This window comes from Acomys minous (assembly GCF_964271855.1).
Source record: "Acomys minous genome assembly, chromosome: 19".
Classification (NCBI taxonomy): domain Eukaryota; kingdom Metazoa; phylum Chordata; class Mammalia; order Rodentia; family Muridae; genus Acomys; species Acomys minous.
In genome coordinates, this window is record NC_140499.1 from 15216187 (window position 1) to 15238593 (window position 22407).

The window sequence follows — 22407 nt, forward strand, 5'->3', positions numbered from 1 at the left end:
AAAAGTCTGAACTTTGTCCTGCATGCCACCTCTCCAATCCTAAAGAACCAATCAAGCAGCTGTTTGTTACGTCTTCCAAACAGCAAGACAGCACAGTTACTGTTGTCAGTATAGACCTGGCCAGTTAGTCACACATCTCTCTTACCTCAAAATGTCTGCTTACCTCAAAAGTACTGTCATCCAGAAAGTCATTCTGTGATGGGAGAAAAAAGAAAAAGGGATTGAAAGCCTTTTATAAAAATGAGACTCTGCCTTGGAGCCCAGTTTGAGAGCTCTAAGTTCTTGCATGCACTGAAGTCATTAAATTTGATTTTAGTTGAGCAAAGGGGCTGTATAATGTCAACCAATTTCCTTAGTGTCAACGAAGAGCAAGTTTTAAATGTGACATCCCAGGGGTGGCCCACAAGGAAAACTAATCCGGCGAAGAGGAAAGTAGGAGCTTGTTATGTTAAGCAATTTCATACCCCAATATTGCACTTGTGTGTGGAAGCCAGATGGGGAAATGAATTCGTCTTTGTCCGCAGGTTTGCTACTGGAATTAAAGGTGCATTCGTAATCGGGAGTTCACAAAAATAAGGGTGTGACCGCACTGGGGCCATTCATGCTGTCACTTGACAACCCTTCCAGGACAATGCAAAGGAGAGGGAAGGGAAGCATGCAGTTGCCTAGCACCACATGAGTTTCTTGTGGGTGTTAGGGTAAAAACCATTGATAATTCTGAAGCCAGACAGAGAAGAATAAACAGCAGAAAAGACAAGAAGAAAAAAGGGGAATAAAGTAGGATAGGTCCTTTGGGTGCTGACCCGATATGCACCCTGCCTTCCAGGAAGTGCTCCTCTTCCTTATTTGCCTGCAGCTGTAGACACCTGTGCTTCATGCCTTTTAAACTTGGGGTGTGCCCTGAATACGTCAGGCAATGGTTTTAACTTGTCTGGCTCCCATCAGAGTTTCTTAGAGTCAAGGCCTAAGTGCAGTACCTAACATGGAGCCTTGCAACATGCTTTGAATAAATTAATTTTATCCCATAAGTGAGTATAAGAGCACCCACTTGTTTCTAATGGAACAACCCAGAGGAAGCTGGCTATGCCAACATTCAAACCAGTTTCTTTTGATTTTTTTTTCCCCACAAGACAAAAATATAGCAAGTCCAATCATCTGTCCACGATTTTTAGAAGCATGTTATTTTAGGAATATGATTCATGGGGGAAAAAAAGACCACATTCATGTAAAATGTCTGTCAGTGCTATAAAGTTCAGTGGTATTTTGAATATTCCTTCGTTGTACTTGAAATCTGTATCTTGAAATCAATTCATGTTAGTCAGGGTTCTCCAGAGAACAACTAATGGAATGTGTACTTAATCTCTCTATTACCTATCAATTATTATCTATCATTTGTTGTTTATTATCCACCAACCATTATTTATCATCTGTATATCCACCTGTTGCCTATATATGTCTACCTATAATTTAGTCAAAGAAATTTATTATAAGGAACTGGCTTATATGATTATTGAGGCCAACAAGTACAAGTCTACACTTTGAGCCAGTCAGAGAGGAAGCTGATAACAAAGGCAGTCTACTGGAGAATTTCCTCTTCCCATAGCAAGGTCTTGCTCTTCTATTTTCTTCTATTCAAGCCTCGCGCTGATTGGACAGGGCGATCCATATTGTAAGGTGCAACTTGCTTTATTCTACTAATTAAAATGTTGATCTCATCCCAAACACCATTGAAGTAACACTCAGATTGTTGTTTGACAAGTAAACACAGAACCCATTGTGACAGCATCCATGTAGCAATGTCTTTACAGACCCCTGTCTGTTACCCTGCTTGGCGATGTCTAAAGGAAATTGATAATTTCATGTGTGTGCCTGACATGGACTCTTGCTTCGAAGACCTGGATTCTAGTTCTGCTATGACAGACTAGTAACTCTGTGACACCGAACAAGTTCTCAAAAGTGTACACTCTCAATTGTTCATTTGTATTTTAGGAATAATAGTACCTCTTCCTTCAACTGAATGAGACCGCCTTTAGGATTGTCTCCCTACAGAGCAAGGAGAGAGCCGGCCCTGTGCGTCTCCCTTCTCCATTCCAGCCCCTTCACTTCTTCCCTGTGCTGCATACATCCTCTGGAAATCTGCTCCCTTATCCCCTGCGGTCTTACGCAGCAGCTTTTCCGTTACCCCCTCAGAGAAGGTCGGGAGTCTTTACACCGTGGGATTAACGCATTCATAAGCTCCGAGGACTTAAAAGATTCTGCACTTACACGCTGACCCTGCCCAACTTATGGAAAATCAAAACCCATAAAACTGCTGTTTATTTCTTGAGAGAATATACAAGAAGGTGCACGTTTATTCAGAGCAGCTTCTTTCTAGATTCTCCCCTGTTTCAAACGCTCTCCCTGTCCTTCTTACGTAAGCAGTTTTCAGTTTTTCTTTCTTACTCTTTTTTTTTCCCAGGATGCCCAGGCAAGCACTGCAACTTCCAACCAGGTCCATCAGACATTGTCACCCATTAAGCGTCTCCATGGTCCTCTGGACACATCCTTGGACTTTGCACACTGGTAATCATGCACTGGTGTCCTGTGATCACGGTGCCGTCTTCCTCCATGAAATGATTCTACGGAGTGGAGATTGGGTGAGGTCTCAGTGACTCAAGCATTTGGCTACTTAATGATCTGCTTTATGCAAAGCAAACAACCTTTAAGTGACCAGTGGAGAAGTCAAGAAATCCTCTAGGATGGTAAACTGCATGCTCGTAAAGAGGATAAAAGAAGATGACTTATTAGAAAAGGCACGTAAAATAAGAGGCATCTTCCTGTAAGATACTCATTTAATCAAAGCCTTCACGCATTTTTTTGTTCTTAACACTTTTATTACATATTTAGTTTCTCCGTGTGTGTGTATGTGTGTGTGTGTGTGTGTGTGTGTGTGTGTGTGTGTGTGTGCACATGCATGCCCACGAGTGGAGGTCAGAGGAGAACCTGAGGGAGTCAGCTTTCCACTTGCACAGACAGTACGACACCTTTACCAGGTAAACCACCTTACCAGGCCTACAGATCACCAAATGTTACATACACCTCTGGTGAGATTAGTTGGGATTCTCTTTAGATATTTACTAGTCAAATACAATATAAAGTTGTCATTATAAACAGTCTAAAGTTGACAGTTTATAAGACCCCTTAAAATTATACTTTATTCCGTTCTCGTATCCAAGACTCTAGCCTCTCTCTCCACTGTCATTACGTTTCTCACCACTTGCTCTTTCAACAACTAAAGGCTGAGCATTTAGCAAAAGATAATATTGTGCTATGTCCCCAGGTGAACAGTCCCAGGGGCCTTGCTTTCAAGAGTGTTGTAAGTTCAACATCAGCGGGTTACAGCTACAGTTAGATAGAAGCAATAAGTTCTGCTGTGCTATTGCACAATGCGGCAAGAATAGATAACAGTAATGTATATTTCAACACACTTAAGAGAACAGTTTTGACTTCTTCACCATAAAGAAATAGTAGATTCGACCTGATTTAAACATGATCCAATGTATTTATGTATTAAAACATCATATGGCACATTGTTATTATGTACACATTTTATACATCATTTAAAGTATTTTTAGGTTTATAATTAAAAACCTAAAAGGCTGTTGTTTCAGAATTGGATTATTAGCCCCCAAATAGTTTTATACCTTCCATCTTGAATATGGAAAATATATTGGCAGAAAGTGTTCAGAAAGTCCTTGTACCTGTAGGGAGTTGTAAGTACAGGAAGTAAAGAATATCAACGAGAAGATCAAGCTTACAATTCTTAGGTCTGTTTTCTCCAGCTCACTGCCCAGCGCATCAGCTGTTCGCCTAAGATGCGGTGCCTCTCTGAGGGGGGCTGCTGCTTTTTACTAATGAGTGACAACATGTCCAGTGACGCTGTAAGTAGGGACAGCCTGTCTGCTGTCCCTTATCTATACAAAGAAGAGTCACAGAGCTAGGGCTATAGTGTGTTCAGTCCCAAGGTTCAATTCCTGGTACCTGCAAAACAAAACAACAGCAAAACGAAAGCACGCAAAGACTAAGAGTGATGATGTTTTAAGTATGTGTTTGTGCATGTGTACATGTGTGCTTGTACCAGGTAAGGGGGGGGGGCAGAATGTTGGCAAGTAATGTGTACCTATCTCATAATTAGCTCATTTAATTTTTTAAATTAAATAATGGTCTATTAATTCTTTCAGAACTTCATACAGTACACTTTATGTGTATGACTGTCTTGCCTGCATGTATGTATGTTCACCACATGCATGCCTGGTGACTGAGCAATACTCTTCTGTCCTTATTACATTGCAATGTTCCCCACCTCTGAGATCTTGGGAAGTGTCTTTTTTTTCTTTTTTTTAAATCCAAACTGTAGGAAGTTCTACTCTCCTTAGAGCCACAGTCACTGGGGAGATGGGATCTAGGTGTGGAGTCCCTCCTTCTTTCTTGTGGAAGGCCACTCTGTTTGTATAAATGCTGCCATGTTTTTAGCATACTTGCTGAGCATGCTGTTTGCTAGGTACCACCTGTTATGCCAGAGTTGAAAAAAGATGAGGCAAGTGAGAGGCAAGTGCCCTGGAGGAGACAGGTGACGTCTGGACATCACTCTATGCCTCCTCTTGTTTACATTCTGAAAGGCAGCCTGCTCACCAGCAAGAGTGATTTTGGAATTGAAAATGCTTCCATTTACCAGCCCAGAAGACAGGGGAAACCACAGGGTCCCAGTTCCCTCTAGACCTGGGATTGGGAAACCAGTTTCATCAATATTCTGAAGCTGAACAGACTTGGGAGGTCCAGTTCAATAAACTTTCTAGCAAGACTGCATATTAAACTAGAAACAGACATTATTAATTTACAATGAAAAATTTAAAATGTCAGGAGTTGGAGCAGGGGGCATCGTCACACCTCTTCCGCTCATTGTCACTGAGCAAACAACCCCACAGGTAGTCAGGCTTCCAGAGGATTCCCTGAAGAGTACAGGCCTAGACAAAGAAGAAGATGCAGTGAGTCTTCTGTGTGGGGCTACTGCGCTACAGCATCAAACATCTCTAAACAGACCAGGACTTGGTGAAAACCTGCATGTAGCCATTTCCTTTGGTGTACCAATTAGCAGGATTTATTTGCCATGCTTTGATCGCAGCCGATTACTCAGAGAAGTCAGGGCAGGAACTCAAAGCAGGAGCAGAGGCAGGCGTCCTGGTTCCTGGTTTGCTCTCAGGCTCATGTGCAACTGCTTTCCTGTATGTTCCAGGCCCACCTTCCCAGGAATGGTACCAAGAGTGGGCTGGGCTCTCCCACATCGGCCAACAATGAAGAAATCACCACACATGTATGCCACTTGGCTAATCCAAAGCAGGCAGTTTGTCAGTTACATTCTCTCCTCCTAGGCACTCTGGTTTGTGTCAAGTTGACAAAAACTAACCAGCACAGCACAGCACAGTAGCACTTCACAGCGTTTCACCATATCTTCCAGCTCCAACATGTTTTCTCTCTTCTTCTGCACTGATCCTTGTGACTTCAGTCCACACTTTCTTCTCATCCTCCCTGAGCAGTAAGAAATCAACTTACTATCTTGAGTCAACTTGCCATCCAGGATCACAGAAGATGTAGGCACCACACTTTCATTTGAAAGATGCCAACACACACACACAAGCAACACACACACACACAGCAACACATACACATACACACACAGAAACACACACATACACACAGAGAAACACATACACACACAGAGAAACACAGACACACACAGCTACACATACACATGCACACACACAGAAACACATACATATACACACACAAAGAAACACATACATGCACACACACAGAAACACACACACACACACACACACACACACACACACACACACACACACACCTCACTGATAAACTGTTGTCAGCACCACAGACCCAGCCTAAGCCCTTGAACAAGCAGCTGCTCTTCCTGATTCCCAGCGGTAGTTTCTTTGAACTAGTATTTCACAACTCCCAGCATTCAACTCGTTCTTCTTGCAATCATGGGAACGCGATCTTTGACTCACTTTTTCTTCCTCCCCACAGTTTCTTCACAGCCTTCCTTTCCTCACGACAGTTTTTACTCATCATTTTATTTTTTGTTTTTTTCAGTCAGCTATCTTCTCAGACCATGATTCTTATAAATTAGAGCCACTGTTTTCTCATACATGTAGAGTCACTCACTGTAAGGACAGAACAGCCTCCTTGTAGACTCAGGAGTAAAGGAAACTATATGGTCTTGTGACTTGATGGCGGGGTCTCACTCTAACCTCAAGACCAATCTTTATGATTTGCAGTCATAAATGAGTGTTTTATAGTCTTTTTTATTCTGTGTATTCAGAAAGGTTGAAGGTTACTTATGAAATGTGAATAGTCCCATAGAGCATAAAGAAAGGAAATACCCAGTCACAGGGAAACCAAGAGTAGACAAAATAATAAATGGAGGTGAAAAACTTACAAAGATACACCATGGGAGCTGAGGCGGCTGCAGTTACCAGCCACCAAAACAATGACAGGAAGTACACTGACTTACAACATTCAAAATACCCACAAGATTGTGAAACGAATGAGTTGCCTGAGGAATGCTATCGTCCTTTGTGCCATTACTGGATGGAAAATGCAGTTGATGAGAAAGTAGGGTTCCCTGCCCCTGCTCCCCCACCGTCACTACCAATGGGCACACAGTTCTGGGATCCTCGGGCCACTTCTCCCACAGTCCCTCTATTTAAGACTGCGCACTGCAGGTCTGTGACAATAAAAGGAGGAGCCACAAGAGGAGCAAAGAGTGCACCGCGCACCGCGATAGTTCCTAAAACCTAAAGGCCTGATCTAGATCTTGCATAAAGGGCACCGTGTTCAGGAAGTCCTCCATCAGCACCCCGTCTTTCAGCTGAGTGGTTAAGCTTGCTGTGCTGGCAACTTAGACAAACTACAGGTAGAATAATGTTTTGCAAAAGTTAAGAAAACCAAAAAATATTTATGGAATTATCCAAGCATTTTTTTTCCCCTTAGAAGACATTTTTAGCCCAGAAAAAAAATCTATGTAGCAATTACTAGGAAACAAATTTTCTGGTAAGAAAAGCTCTGCAGTCATTTTCATTAGAAAAAAAAACAAAAACAAAAGCAAAAACAAAACAAAAACAAAATGAAAAAAACCAACAAAATGCAAAAATCATCAAAACTGAAACTTGAAACAATGAAAGCACCTGGGGTGGTTGCAAAAATAATGTCTTGGGAAGGCTGTTTGCTTGCCTGTGCAGTGCTGAAAGTGGTTAAATGTTGGTTGTAGCCTTAGCAATAACAAGTGTTACAAATCTCAGTATAATTGCAACTTGATTTAAGTCCCCTGATACTGTTGTTAGCAGTTCATCCTAGTCCCTCTTTAAGCAAGCATACATAAAAGAAGGCTATTAGGGCTGTTTTCATTCTGGTGTGTGTGTGTGCGCGCGCCCGCACGTTTGTGTGTGTGTTTTGTTTGTTTTAATAAATCATAGAATGCCATGGCCAGTGCATTCAAAAGTAGTGTCAAGTTATTAAAGGGCAACTTAAAGTCAAGAAGAAATGAGGTGCAAATAAATGTATGCTTTCCTATTTTCTTGCCTTTTAAAGAGATTGTATTTACGAATTCTAATTTTCACAGTGGTTTTGAATTTCAGTCAGGTGTTTGTACCAATAGTTCAAAGAGTTGAAACTGGAGTACAGAGTGAGTTCCAGGTGCGCCAAGGTTACATAGAGAAGCCCTATCTTGAAAAAACCAACACCAAATCAAAACAAAGAACACCAAAAACCCAACCAACCAACAAACAAAATAAAACAAACAAACCAAAAAACCAAGAAGTTGAAACTGAGTTCATATCACATAGCTCACTGCAGATAGCTGTCTGAGGAATTTTCAGGATGTTGTATGACAAGACTTTTCTTGGGGAGATGCAACACACACATTTACTCAGCCCAGCTAGGGAGGCCACAACAGACCAAGGTATGGATATTACCAAAGTCCAACTTGGTAAACCAATGAGTTTTATTGGAGTTAGTTATAGAAGTAGAAATGACTCAGAGACAGCTGCATCACCAAGGTCCACCCCAGTATGAGTGACAGCTCAGCAAACTGAAAACCTGGAGCACACCACACAGCCTATAGGCAGTTCAACAGGTCTAAGAACATCCTTTCCCAGTGACTCAGTTGGCCTAAACCTCCTTCAGGCAGCTGGGCTAGTCTCTGCTTCTTCCAAGTAGCTTGTCCAGGCTCTGCCTGCTTTGCAGATCAGCTTGTCTGAGAGTGACTCTCATTTAGTTTTTCTTGTTTATTCCTGGAAGGGAGTGGCCTAGTGAGGCTGGTCAGTTTCAGGGACTTCAGGAAGCTATTTTGAGTAGTTTATCTTCTATCTCCAAGGCACTTCTTTGCAGGACACAATGTTTCAATTGCAGAGGAAACTGCTACACAACACAAAGAAGGATACAACTAAGCAGTACTGTTCCGAAGCTGGACTTCACAAGGCCACATGTCTATCCCTGTGCAGGTCCAATTCTTTTCTCTTTTCTCTGTATAAAGTCCCATCTAGAGCTCTTAGAATAATAAATATTCAGTAGGATTTTTTCTAAGACTACTATTTTGGAATCTTAGTTATGATTTAAAATGTATTTATTTATTTTATTTACGTACATGCATACGTGTATGGAGGTCAGAGGACAGTTTGTAGCAGTCAGTTCTCTTTTTCCATGATGTGGGTTCTCAGGATTGAAGTCAGGTCATCATCAGGTTTGGCCACAGAACCCATCTAGTCAAAACCTGATTTGTGACTTTGAGGACAATTGTAAGTAGCTATTTTCAAAACATGAGATTTCAAAAGCTTTTCCTAGCACATTAAAGAGTCTGTTGCTATAAAACTAATTGAGGAAACACAGTGGGTAGGCTCAGGGCCCTTCATGGACACTGACCCTGGAAGAGTTGGGAAGGCACACTACAAATTGCTGTAAAGCAGCAGTCCTCAGCAATCCTCAACCTGTGGGTGGTGCCCTCTTGGGGAACCCAAACCATCTTTTCACAGGTTCACTTAAGACCATCAGAAAACACAGATGTTTACAATATGACTCATAATAGTAACAAGATTACAGTTACAAAGTAGCAACAAAAATAATTTTATGGTTGGGGTCAGCACTATGTAGGATCACCACAACATGAATATTAAGAGTCCATTGCATTAGGAAGGTTGAGGACCACTGATGTAAAGGAAGGAAGATGCTGGCCCTCCTATAGCTTAGGATCTACTTACATCATTCACTATGCTTTACTCCATATTGCTTTGATATAAATCTAGCTATTTCCTCAGCCACTCAGCCATGTGTCTCATTGCTTCGCTGAGCTTTTACTGAGTACTCTTTAGACACCGTGAGTATCAAAGTGAATGAGCTGTGATATTATAGGCAAGAATACCTTTGTTTGACACCGAGTTAGGAGATATTTCACATTTTCCCCTGAGAATGCACACATCCTCAATGCTTTATTCTACCAGTACATAGTTTCCTATCAGGGCTCCCTTCCCCTATCACACAAAATATTTGTGGGTCAACATCCTAGAGAAAAACCCTACTGCTCTCTTATTTAGAAAACTCCGGGAATTCTCCATTGTTCTGATTGAATTTTTCCTTAGCCAAACAACTGCCATCTTGCGGTGCTCAACTTTGCCTACTTGCAAAAGATCATCTCAGCTTGCCTTGTTGATTTTTATACTTCATGGTGAAGGGTAGAGGCTAATGTACATAGTTGGGGGCAGACTAAAGAGGGGGCCTCCTCTATATGGCTACCTGGGAATTCTCATTCCTCCTGGGGAAAGGCTTTTTGTCTGTGTCTTGTTGTGGCAGGAACACTCTCACCCCTGTAAGAAACCCCTCATCTGTACTCTGTAAGGAAGCTCAATAAGCTCACTGGTTCCCAGAGTGAGCTTGGTGGTAATCACACCTTGCTTACCAGGTTCCTAGGAGAAGGATCAGACATTGCTTTTGTCTTCTCCTGGGAAAGATGTTAGGAACTTCCATCTAAAGAGGAATAGAGAGATGGCTCAGCTGTTAGAAACACTAACTGCTCTTCCAGAGGACCCAGGTTCAATTCCCAGCACCCACATGACCGCTCACAAACTGTTTGTAACTCCAAGATCTGACACCCTCACACAGACATACATGCAAGGAAAATACCAATGCACATAAAATAAAGATAAATAAATTTTAAAATATTAATAAAATAAATGAACACTTGTAATTAGTCAAAAAGCTCTGCACACTGGGCTTCACTCTCCTCATCCAGCCCCGGTTCTTCTCACCCTGAACTAGTTACACTCTCTTACACACTCAAGCGTTTGCTCCCGCAGCTCATCTGGTTGCAAAGTCTGTCCCTCGTTTATGCTCTCATTTCAAATTATTTAAATTCAGATGTGGCCCAGTGGTAAAATGCTTGCCTAGAATCAGAGATAAATAAAATAAAATGATTTGTAATAGCTTTTTCTTTTCCTGACATCTTTCCCAACTGCGATGGCTCACATCAAATTTCTGAAATTATTGGCTCTCGTCGGGATAATACTTTAGGATTCATGGCTACTTGTCTGACTCCCCTCTGTGGCTTCTCTTTCCAGCTGGATTGTAAACTGCAGCCAGAGCAGAGGAGGCCAAGCTAACGTGGGCTTTGCGCCCTTTCCTAGTTTTCAGCAGTCTTCACACCATCATGTGATGCAGAAACACTGAAGAAACAATTGTGGAATAAATGAATTGCTACTAGCTCCAAATATTTTCTTTTTATACCTCGTATCTGCCTTCTTTTCCCATCTCTCTTCCTCAAGCCTTCTGGATCACAAGCCATAGGATGGGATTCCCTTTATACTGTGTGAAGGCATATGTGTATATGTCTATACATACAAGTGAGATCAAGATTTCACAAAACAGCAATATATTACTTATAATGTTTTCTAATCTGTAAAACAAACAAACAAACAAATAAGCTGGGCACAGTGGCGCACACCTTTAACCCCAGCACTCAGGAGGCAGAGGCAGGTGGATCGCTGTGAGATCAAGGCCAGCTTGGTCTACAAAGTAAGTCCAGGACAGCCAAGGTGACACAGAGGCACCCTGTCTCAAAAAACCAATGACAACAACAACAACAACAGTAACAGATAATGACGAAAGTCCCTGTAAAGGTTAACAAGATGGCTCAGGAGGTAAGGCACACACTGCTGGGCCTGATAACCTGAGCTCATCCCCTAGGCACCAAGTGCTGGAAGACAGAGCCGATCCCTAAAAGTTCCCCTCTGACCTCTGTACACCCACCACGGTCTCCAATAAATACATTTAATTTAAAAAAAATCATTGATCATTATACATGTAGAGGACGTTGCCACCGCTAAAGAACTACAACTGCAGCATAAAACTACACTCCGACCTTATGGTCCTGGGAGAAAACGTTTGGAGCGAGTAATTTTTGGTTCCTGACAGTTTGAGCTTTCATTATGATGGTCTTCACATACTGGAGTTGCTTTCTACCATACTGCCTCATAACAGCTAGAACCCACTCCGCGTGAATTCACTTCTTCCCTATCCCCTGCCCGCTTCCACCTTCAGAAAGTTGGAATCCAACTCAATAATGATACATAAAGCCTCCTCCAGACTGCTGTCTCACAGGTTAGCTTGACAAAGTTTTGTGGCACAGAAATAAAAATTTCCAGGCCTGCGTTGTCACCAAATCATTTGGAAGTGAAACACGGGGAATAAGGTTCTTGGGAGCACATCTTCTACTTTGTCACGAGCCACCACCCCAGTCATAGCTCTGCCAAATCACTTAACTTGCTTCCGTTTCTCCATGCACACAACCAGGATAATCTGTACTTCAAAGACTGACAGATAAACTAGAGCATTCGGGTAGAGCTGCATGCTGGAGGTTCTGGGACACTCTCTTAGGAATGGAAGCAGCATTTTTTTTTCTCTTTAATAGACATGACTAACTTCATGTTGGTGCCATAATGCTAAGGTTCAGTCATAAGAACAAAAATAAGATTCCTTTCTCAAAATAATTAAAAAACAAAGGATTCCTTTTCTCTTTAAATATCTATGTTCTGAAGTTGGGTAATTTAAAATATAACAAAAAAAAACCCCACTGCTGGTTTTATAGGCCATAGATATCTGAAAGAAAGGTTCTCATGGCAATGCTGAGTTATATAAGTGCCTACTGAAACCAGGAGACTGATTTGTCTAGTCATGGTAGCTTAGATTGAGGGTTTTGCTCAGTGTTACTTTTAAATTTTCAAACGTCTGATGAACTGTTTTAATTCAGGAAAAGGAGAGTTCTTCATGTAGACATATTAACAGAAGACGTACAGGTGGCTACTTCGGACAGTGGAAACTTGTTCTAGTCGATTCTATGTTCCTTCTTACCAGCTATCCACACCCGTTAGCGAGGTCAAGCTACTTCCAGGGTAGTTTTCGTTGAATGCTTAGCAGTTAGCTTCCCACAGAAATCTCCTTAACCTTTCCAATTTAGTTCCGCAGGACAGGATCTCAGCAATAACCCCCAGAAACTGAGGTGCAGGCTGGACTCTCACAAAGAAATCTCAAACTTTCCCCAACGTTAGCCCACCTCAGCCACTCCCTGAGTTATGTGTGTGAAGCAATTACATGCATGCCTTTGACAATTTCAATATATATATATGTATTTCACCAACTCTGAGAATTTCATACAATTTACTTTGATCATATTCATACCCCTAAATGAAAGCCTTTGACAATTTAATGGTAACAATACGGGGATCTCTGGGGACAGACCTCTGGTCACATACTTACCCCTGGTGTGGGTGCGTGAGGGGCGGGGCCACGACGGGCTAAGGCGGGGCGCAGGGCCTAGGGGCGGGGCCACGATGGGGCGCAGGACCTGGGGGCGGGACCATGGCGGGCGAGGGCGGGACGCAGGGCTTGGGGGCGGGGCCATGGCGGGCGAAGGCGGGGCGGCGCTGTGGGGGCGGCGGTGCTGCGGGTGACAACGGTCAGAGATGAAGGTAGCCGCGGCGCAGCGGGGAGCTCAGCTGCGCCGGGCGCGGTTGGCAGCCAGGCCGCGCCTGTAGGACCTCGGGGGCCGAGGTGGCAGGATGGGGATCCGACTCGGGTAGTGAGGCGGCGGCGGCGGCAGCTGTGAGCGGAACTTAACCCCGCGGGGCTCGCCTGCTCCGGTCAGACTCGGCGTCCTTCCCAACCTGCTGCCGCTCGGCCCCGCGTCCGGCGGGCCAGGACGGCGTCGGCGACGGCGGGGGCATGTGGCGCTGGGTCCGGCAGCAGCTGGTACGTGCGTGAGGGCCGGGCGGCGCGGGTTAGGCCGCGGCGGGGCGCGCGGCTCTCCCTCGGCCCGGGCTCCGCACCGCGCGGGGCTGCCCTGCAGCTTGCGGCCGCGGCGGGTCGCGAGCGGCGCGGGGCCCGGGACGACCGAGGCAGCGGCGCCAGGCGCGGGTCCAGGCGACTCTCGGGGACTCGGAGCTAGGCTCGTGCGGGCTCCGGAGGAGCTCTGGGTCGTCCTCGGCCTCCTGGCGGAAGCCCGCCCTGGGCCTAGGAGGAAGGAGCACCGGAAGGTCCTCACCGCACAGCGGTGCAACTTGTCGGTGCATCTGTCACCCCCTCCTCAGGGCGGTTAGAACGCTCGGGTTTGGAACCCGTGTCTAACTTTTGAACATGACTGGGTCGTCTGCAGAAAGGAAAGGAAAGCCTTAGGGTGACTTAAGTGTCTAAAAGCATCACCTTTCTCAGGAATTATTCACAGAAAGAAAATCTCTCACGCCTCGTGGCACCTGCAGCCCAGAAAAACACACCACACCGCCGAGGCGACAGTGACACTTAGGACAGACATCGCTTCAGTTCTAGGAACGCTAACCTTTATACTGTTTAATTTCGAAATCGTATCAACTGCAGGGTTTTTGTTTACGAGGTTCCAAGGCAGTGAAAAATCTTAGCGAAGCAGAAACTTACTGTTTTGAGACCAAAATAATCATACTTCTTTTTCCCTGCGGTAGAACAGCTTTTCAGGTAAAAACTAAAAAGCATGTATTTAAGTCAGCCTCCTGTTTATTTTACAGTAGGCACCATTCTTAAATAAAGAAGTCTTATAAATAAAACCCGAACTGCCTGCCACTCCCTCATACACATGGTGGGTCTTTATTTTTAGCTAACTGTTGCAAATTGAAGTATTTCAGCTTTATTGGGAATCCAAGCTAATGATGTCATGTAATCCACACTGTTAGACTGCTTTGGCTTCCTTGCGGTAAGGCGGTACAGTAAGGAAGTTAATTAATACAAATCTGATCGGCTTTTGATTTCCTAGAGTCCATGTGAAGGCTTTACCTAACACCATTTATCTAATGTTTTGTGTGTGGCAGCAAGGTCATTTTTAAGTCTGTTTTTTCCCCTCAAGCATTTCCCAGTCGGTTAAGACAGTGTCTCAGGGTAAGATACTTTTTTTTTTTAACTTGAATAATATCCTACCTTAGGATCACTCCTATTTTCCAGATAGAAATCTGGTAGTGCTGGGGGAAATGACTTCAGATGGTCACAGCTGAAAGGGAAGTAGCAGAAGTTGTGTGGTCATTTATAAATCACCTGGACTGACTAACACGTTGAACAGGCTGCCTTGCGTAAAGGATGCCTGTCGCTGGTTTTACTTTTAAGATAAGCAGGTCTTTAAGACCTGTGCCAAAGCAGGCCTTTGTATTGCTGACTAAGTTTGTGTAATCGCCTGAGTGTGTGCAGAGCAATGAAAGTGTATTTATTGCACGGTATCAGAGGAAGCTGCCATTCTGGTTGCTACACAGAGAATTCAGCTCAGAAAATCCAGCTTAGACTGTCTAATATGTGCTCCCTAGTCGGGGTCACCTGCATTAGGTTAATTGTAAAACTGATAAAAGGAAAATTTGGATAAATTACAAGGACAGGTTGCTTTGGAGTTACAGAACACTTTATATGAATCTTGGCTCGCAGCTATTACTTTACCAAAAATACTTTGTTTTTTATTTTATTTTTTATTACGTGTGTGTATGTGTGTGTGTGTGTGTGTGTGTGTGTGTGTGTGTGTCTGTCTGTCTGTCTGTCTGTCTAAGTGTCTAAGGAAGTGACAACCTGTGGGAGTCAGTTCTAACTGAGGTCCTCAGGCCTGCTGGTAATCTCATTTGCCTCCAGAGATATCTCACTTACTTTGCTGTCATTCTATTACAGAGACAATTCTATGCTTTACTGATTTATTTGCAATAAAAATGATTTCTTATCTCTATATTTTACTGCCTGACATGATGAAAAATCATGTCACAAACTGATATTTTCCCTTGATGAGAATAGTGAAAACATGTAGAAAATCCTTTTCTTTTTTGTCTTTCACACATAACATTCAAGTTATTTTATGCTAAAAGTTATTAATGTCTTTCGGGTGTATGTTGTATCCCTTTTGAGTAATGGGCTGTATTAACTAATAATTATATCATTAACAGCATCTCAATTATAACTGCATAGGACCACTAGGTGCATTATTATTATTATTATTATTATTATTATTATTATTATTATTAATTATTATTATTATTATCTTGCCAGAGCTGGCAGTCAAAATGACAGCTTTACACATGCTAAAATTTATGTTCAGAGAAGAGTATTTTTAATAGCATCTTTATTTGTACAGTGCTAACTTAAACTTTTTAAGCAAAAGTCCTTGTCAACAAATATATTTAGATGATATATAAGTTTTTTTACGGAACAACATAATACCATGTTTTCATAGAACATACCGTGGGTGGGTATATGCTAGCCCTGTTGTCTCATATGAAGGTGACGAGGGTTTTACTCATGACTGGTCTCAGGCAGCACCCTCTGTTGGCCATAGAGTTAGTAGTGAGTATGCTTTCTGAATAGATAAGGAAATAATGAATGTTATTTCTGTGTTTCACAATATAGTAATAAAATTTAAGTCTGACCAGCCCAGAAGAATGTAGGAAATTAACTACACACAAGCACAACCTAGCAGGCAGGTGTTTCTTTAGCTGGTAGCACAGGCCTGTAAGTCAAGCATCTGGGAATTGGAGGAAGGAGGTTCCTGATCTGGAGGTAGGATGCAATGCAGTTCATAAATATCTTTTTAGATGGTACTGGTGATTGTGAAAGGAGGCTGAAGACTGTCTCCTTATTCACTGAGAAAATTCACTGACACACTCTTAGCCAAAACTCCCTGACTTTTACTGTCAGATGCATCACCTCACTAGTTTGTATCTGTGCTCACTCCTTCCCCTCTCTCTGTGTCGCAGAAGGAGAAGCCCTCCTCCCCAGGCTGAGCTGTGGCGTTGGTACTGTTCTTACATCATGTTCCTTACACCTCCGTCAGTTACCGTGAGAGCTTGCCCTTCCTCTTTTCCTGTAACCTGTAAACACAATTAAGCTCCCTCTGTTATCTTAATTTGCCCTGAACTGTGCCTAACTGCCAACTGTTCTGTAACGTAATAACATTAAAAAGGTTTATCCTGCATCAGTTCTATCTAATATGCTTGAAATGAGGCTGGCTCAAGTTGAATTTTTAAAAAATATAAAACACAATAGACTTTCAAAACAGAAGAAAAGTGTGACATCTAAGTTACATCTTTCTGTAATGGTAAGATGGCTTAGCAGGGAAAGGTACTTGTCACCAAGTACCAATAAATGTGCTCAGTTTGATCCCTGGCATCCACTTCATAGAAGGAGGGCGTTGTCTCCTCAAAGTTCCCCTCCGGCTATTATATTCATGTGGTGACACATGCCCACTCGCCAACAATAAATAAATAGAATGAAAAAAAGTTAATTGTTTTCTTTTAAAGTATGACTATTAGAAATTTAAAAATAGCCGGGCATGGTGGTGCATTCCTTTAATCCCAGCACTCGGGAGGCAGAGGCAGGCGGATTGCTGTGAGTTCGAGGCCAGTCTGGTCTACAGAGGGAGTCCAGGACAACCAAGGCTACATAGAGAAACCCTGTCTCAAAAAACCAAAAAAAAAAAAAAAAAAAAAAAAAAAAAAAAAAAAAGAAATGTAAAAATAATATATATGGCTTGTATCTGAGTCTCATGTTTTTTACTAGTTAAATTTCTATGATTTTATATTTATCTGAAATTAAATTAAATTTAAATTTATATGATATTAAAAATAAGCTTTAGTTTCTATGGAGCACATTAAGTCTGAATGTCTATATTCTTTTAGTTCTTTTGTTTGTTGAGAAAGGATTTTTTTTTTAAAAATCTGCATTCATGTTTTCTCTGAATTTATGTATGTCTGTGTGAGGGTGTCAAGTCCCCTGGAACTGGAATTACAGACAGTGGTGAGCTGGGAATTGAACCTGGTCCTCTCTGGAAGAACAGCTGGTGCTCTTAACCTCTAAGCCATCTCCCTAGCCCCGCCCCCCTTTTAAAATGTATCATAGGCTGGTCTTAACTCATGATCTTCATGCTCATTTTCCTGAGTGTTGGGATTATGGAAATGTATTCTAACATATGAGGTTTTTCTTTTGTCAAGGTGAAGTGTTAGAGGTGTCTAGGTATTCCCAGAAGCTCAGGGACCTTGCTTCAGGGTGTGGTGTAAGGCTTTTTCCAGAGTGAGGTCAGTGTAGCAGGTGTCTGTCACATCACTGAAAGCAAACTTATTTCCCTCCCTGGCAGCCATTAAATGCCAGCAGTTCTTCAGCTAGAGTGTGAATTCATGTTAGGTCACCTCCTCCACACTGAGAGTGTGTTTTCTCTAGCTTGATCTTGTGCTGTCTTATGTATATTATCACAGTGGCTGTATGTGTATCTGCCCTGCTGAGTCTAGGAAAGTTGCTTTGAAGTCATCCACCACCTGTGCCTCTTAAAATCTTTCTAACCTCTTCTACCTAGATCCTTGAGCCTTGAAGAGAATGGTTTTGTGTTGATATCCAATCAGGACTGAGCACTCTAGAGTCTCTTCTCCACGTGTTGACCACTTGTGGGTCTCTGTGCCAATTGCCATATAATGCAAGAAGAAGCTTCTCTGATGAGGTTGGGCAGGGTAGTGATCTATGCATATAGCAATAAGTCATTAAGAGTCATTTATTGGCATGTCCATTCATTTAGGTCAATAGTGGGTTTTCCCCTAGGGCCATTATCTATGTAGCCTCAGGTTCTTGGCCTCATTGACAGTGTCACATACCTCATGGAGCATACCTTAAAGCTAATCGAGTCTGTTACTCCCGTAACATTGATGCTTCCATTGCACCAGTGGGCATATGTCACCAGGCAGGTTGTGACTGGTGCTAACAGTGATACCAGTGTTGATAGTGGGTGGAGTGTGCCGCACTGCAAACTCTAGCCAGTAGAGATGGAGTTACCCCTGAGTGCCAGTGGATACCTGCATGTCCTGTAACTCAAGTGTCTGCTGATCTCGGTAGTAGGGTGTTCTGTCAGGTGCTGGGGGGGGAATCAGTGGCACTGACACTAGCCTGTAATTGAGGAGGGGGTTCTGGAAACAACTCGGAAAGAGGTAACCATCCCTGGTACTGGGAGCATCATTTAGTATTTAGTTGGGATAGTGTGCTCTCACTAGAGAATAACTCCACAGTAGTCGGCCTCTGTGTGACTGACTTTTCAAAAGGCCTTTAGTGTTAGTTTTCCCTCCTCAGATTCCCTCCTCTACCCTGTCCTTCCGTCCTCAAGCCATTTAGTCTTCCCAGTACCATTTCCCCTTCTCCCTTTATAGCATTATATTCTTTTTGGTTTTTTTTTCTTTGAAAGACCCCTCTCCAGTGTCTCCTTCCTAGTTACCTAACCTGTCTAGATATTCCCAATGAAATGCATATATCTAAAGCTTAAAAGCTAGCATCAACACATGAGAAAAATGCAGTGTTTATATTTCTGGGTTTCTGTTACCTCACACAGGATGATTGTTTTCAACTCCTTACATTTACTTGCAAATATTCATAATTTTGTTGTCTTAACAGCTGAATAATGCCCTATTATATATCAGTTGATGGACATCTACACTGCTTTTATTTCCTGACCCCTGTGAACAGAGCAGCAACGGATAAGCACGTGTCTCTGTCGTAAGAGCTGTGGTCTTTGGCTTATAGGTCTAAGAATGGTGTAGCTGGATCCTGTGGTAGATCCAGTTCCAGCGTTTTGAGGAACTTGCATGCTGATTTCCATGGTTATACCAATTGCATTCCTACCAACGGTGAACAGATGTTTCACCTTCCTGGCATCCTTGCTAGCATTTGCTTTCTCGCTTTCTCTCTTTCTCTCTTTCTCTCTTTCTTTCTTTCTTTCTTTCTTTCTTTCTTTCTTTCTTTCTTTCTTTCTTTCTTTCCTTTCTATTCTTTGAGACAGGTGGCTCTGGCCAGCTTGCTGTATAGACCAAGCTAGCGTGTAACTCCAGAGATCCACCTGCCTAGGCTTCTGCCTCCTAAGTACTGGCATTAAAGGCATGTACTATTTGGAGAATTCTCTTTAGTTCCATGTTCCATTTTTAAATCGGGGTGTTTAGGTTTTTGTTTTTGCTTTTAACTCTCTGTATATTCCCGATACCAACTCTCTGTTAGATGTATAACTGCTGCCTCCCCGCTCAGGATATCCTTTGTTGTACAGAAGCATTTTAGTTTCATGAAGTCTCATTTGTCACTTCTTGGTCTTAGTGCCTGTGCTATTGGGGTTCTCCTCAGAGTGCACTTTCCTGTGCCTATACGTTCAAGCAGATTCCCTCTATTCTTCTCTGTCATACTTGGGATGTCAGGGTCTTATGTTCACATGCAGGTGAGCTTTGTGTAGGCTGAGAGATATGGATCTAATTTCATTCTTTACCTTCATCCATTCTGCTTGACCCCAGACATTTCTTGAAGTTTTTCTTTTTTTTTCTCCAGTGTATATCTTGACCTCTTTGTCATAAATAATCTTTCCAAATCACTATACCCAAGGATCAGGGACCATTGCAGAAGAGGGTATGGAAATACTGTAAAAGCCAGAGGAACAGAGCCTTTCAGGGGGATGTGTCTCCTAGAAATGTCTGAAGGTACACTCAGGAAGTCTCATCACCATGGCTGCCTAACCTTGAGCCGAACAATTATTACACAAATAGATGTGTTAACATGGAAGGGGACGCTCACAAGGACTGAGCCCTAGACAAAGAACTAAGGGAACTAAGGAATGCTGATAACACGAGAAATAGTGTTCCTGTGTGAAGAGCACACCAGCTGACTGTTGGTCAGCACCAGATGGTCAGCCTGGACACATATGCCTACAAGTAACATGGTACAGGCTGAGCAGGTTGTATTTGTGTATTTAGGAACACACACACACACACACACACACACACACGCACACCACCACCACCACCACCACCACCACCATCAACAACAACAACAACAACAACAATAGCTTACGAAAAAAAAGGTCATGAATTTTATGGTAACTTGTCAGATTGTCTATGGACAAACCCCGTGTTTTTAAGACATTGATAAATTCTTTTCTTTATGTGATAAACAAAAACACTTCAGAAGTGCTATTAGATGCAACTGATTTTAACAGATTCTATTAGCTTTATTTCAGCTGGTTACATGTTTTATTCATAGTCTTTTCTGACCCATTGCCTTTTTGTTTTTAAAAATGGCCTGTTTTGAGCCTCTGTAAAGGTACATTCCTGTTTTTGTAAAAAGGAAAACTTTAAACTGCCACAAACAAAAAAATAATGGCAATCAGAAGTATGTTTTGTTTTAGTGTGAGTCACCATTACTGTATTTGTTTATTATAAAGGTAGACATTTAGCCTTCGATGCAGTTTTCAATAAGAAGGAATTAAAATTTCAAAAAATAATGAATGAGGGTACATGGGAAAGTTTAGAGGGAGGAATGGAAATGATATGATTAAATCATGCTCTCAAAAGTAATTTAAAAATCAGGTATCCATAGATAGACACTTATGACCAGATCTTCACTTCTGTTCAGTTACTCAGTACTTCTCTTTTTATGCTGGTGCAGTGCTGTTTTTATTACATTAGCTCTAGTATAAGTTAAAATCAGGAATGGCGATACCTCCACCAATTCTTTTATTGTTCAGCATTAATTTTAGCAATCCTAGCTTTTTATTTCCATATGAAGTTTAAGATTCTTTAATTAATTAATTAAATTGGTTTTTTGAGATAGCGTTTCTCTCTGTGTGTAGCCCTAGCTGTCCTGAAACTCACTTTGTAGACCTAGTTCAAGGCTGGCCTTGAATTCAGAGGTCCCCTACCTCTGCCTCCTGAGTACTGGGATTAAAGGTATGCATTATCACTGCCCAGCAAGATTATTTTTTCAATCTCTGTGAAAATTTGTGTTTGAATTTTTACAGGAATTGCATTGAATCTATAGATTGCTTTTGGTAAGATGGTCATTTTCACAACATTAACCCTTCTGATCCATGAGCATGGGAAATCTACTGACACCTTCAATTTCTCTTTTCGGTGTCTTAAGATTTTTATTTTACAAGTCTTTTACTTTTTGATTTAAATTTATTCCCAAATATTTATCTGTGTGTTTGATGCTACGGTGTGTGGTATTGTTTCCCTTATTTCCTCCCTCAGTGTGTTGGCTGTTTGTACGTAGGAAATTACTGATTTTTGTTCCCACTCTACTTTTGATTCTGCCTTCTTGCGATTCATATGGTCAAGGCATGCTTAACACAGCAGAGTCTTTGTCCTTGCTTTTCCTTTTCTTGGAATATTTCCCCTAGGTGTCTGCTGGATCCTTTCCGTCTTTCCAGTCTTTGTTTAAATATTACGTTAAGCGGTGGTTTGAATGCCTCTGTCATGGTGTCTCTTTACAGCAATAGAAAAGTACCTCTAACTAAGACACCTTATGGAATAGTAAAGCCTTTTATAGCCCTTAAGTATAAAATATAAAACCACCCAACCAAACAGAAACAGCAACAATCGTCCACTGTGCCTTCTTCACCCCTTTTCCTGCTTTGTTCCTCTTAGCGTTATAACATCATTCAACACATTCTTCACCCTACTTACCCCACGAAGACTGGCAGTTTAGTCCTCCACCTAGCAAAAACCATTTCTCAGTTCTCCATCCCCTTTTAGGGAAAATCATTTTCCAATTGTTAATTCCTTCTAACAGTTTTCTGAATATCTGTATTGTATCATGCTCATAGTATTTGGGACTGCTCAGGTGGTTTCCTCTGAGGCTTTTTCTCTAATAGATATTTGAACTGCTGCTAAGGTATATTATTATTATTGCTTAAAACAGAAAACAAGGTGATGTATGTAACTTTTTAAAATTGAAATATCTAGAATTGAAATTGCTAGGTGCTGGGATAGGCATACTGTGACTGCTAACCAGTTGCCTATAAGCATTCTT

At 42.1% G+C, this 22407-nt stretch overlaps 2 protein-coding genes across 5 annotated transcripts in view; one reads left to right on the top strand and one right to left on the bottom strand.

Annotated features, from left to right (window-relative positions):
* Positions 1-2993: 2993 nt before the first annotated feature.
* Positions 2994-6181, bottom strand: LOC311590351 (uncharacterized protein). The gene is made up of 4 exons (XM_084769246.1): positions 6066-6181; positions 5444-5565; positions 4927-5003; positions 2994-4020 (listed from the first exon to the last, which is right to left on the bottom strand). Exons 1-4 carry the CDS (start codon positions 6127-6129, stop codon positions 3969-3971), a joined length of 315 nt encoding a protein of 104 aa, XP_084625372.1. The 5' UTR covers positions 6130-6181; the 3' UTR covers positions 2994-3968.
* A 6831-nt stretch (positions 6182-13012) lies between these two features.
* Positions 13013-22407, top strand: part of ATP11B (ATPase phospholipid transporting 11B (putative)) — a 98275-nt gene continuing 88880 nt past the window's right edge. For 2 of the 4 annotated variants that reach the window (XM_084769737.1, XM_084769740.1), the window contains exon 1: positions 13015-13350. In XM_084769737.1, the coding sequence (XP_084625863.1) occupies positions 13324-13350 (27 nt within the window). In that variant the 5' untranslated portion in view covers positions 13015-13323. Of the gene's footprint in view, positions 13351-22407 lie in introns of all 4 variants that reach the window. The other 2 variants (XM_084769738.1, XM_084769739.1) reach the window with 2 other exon arrangements.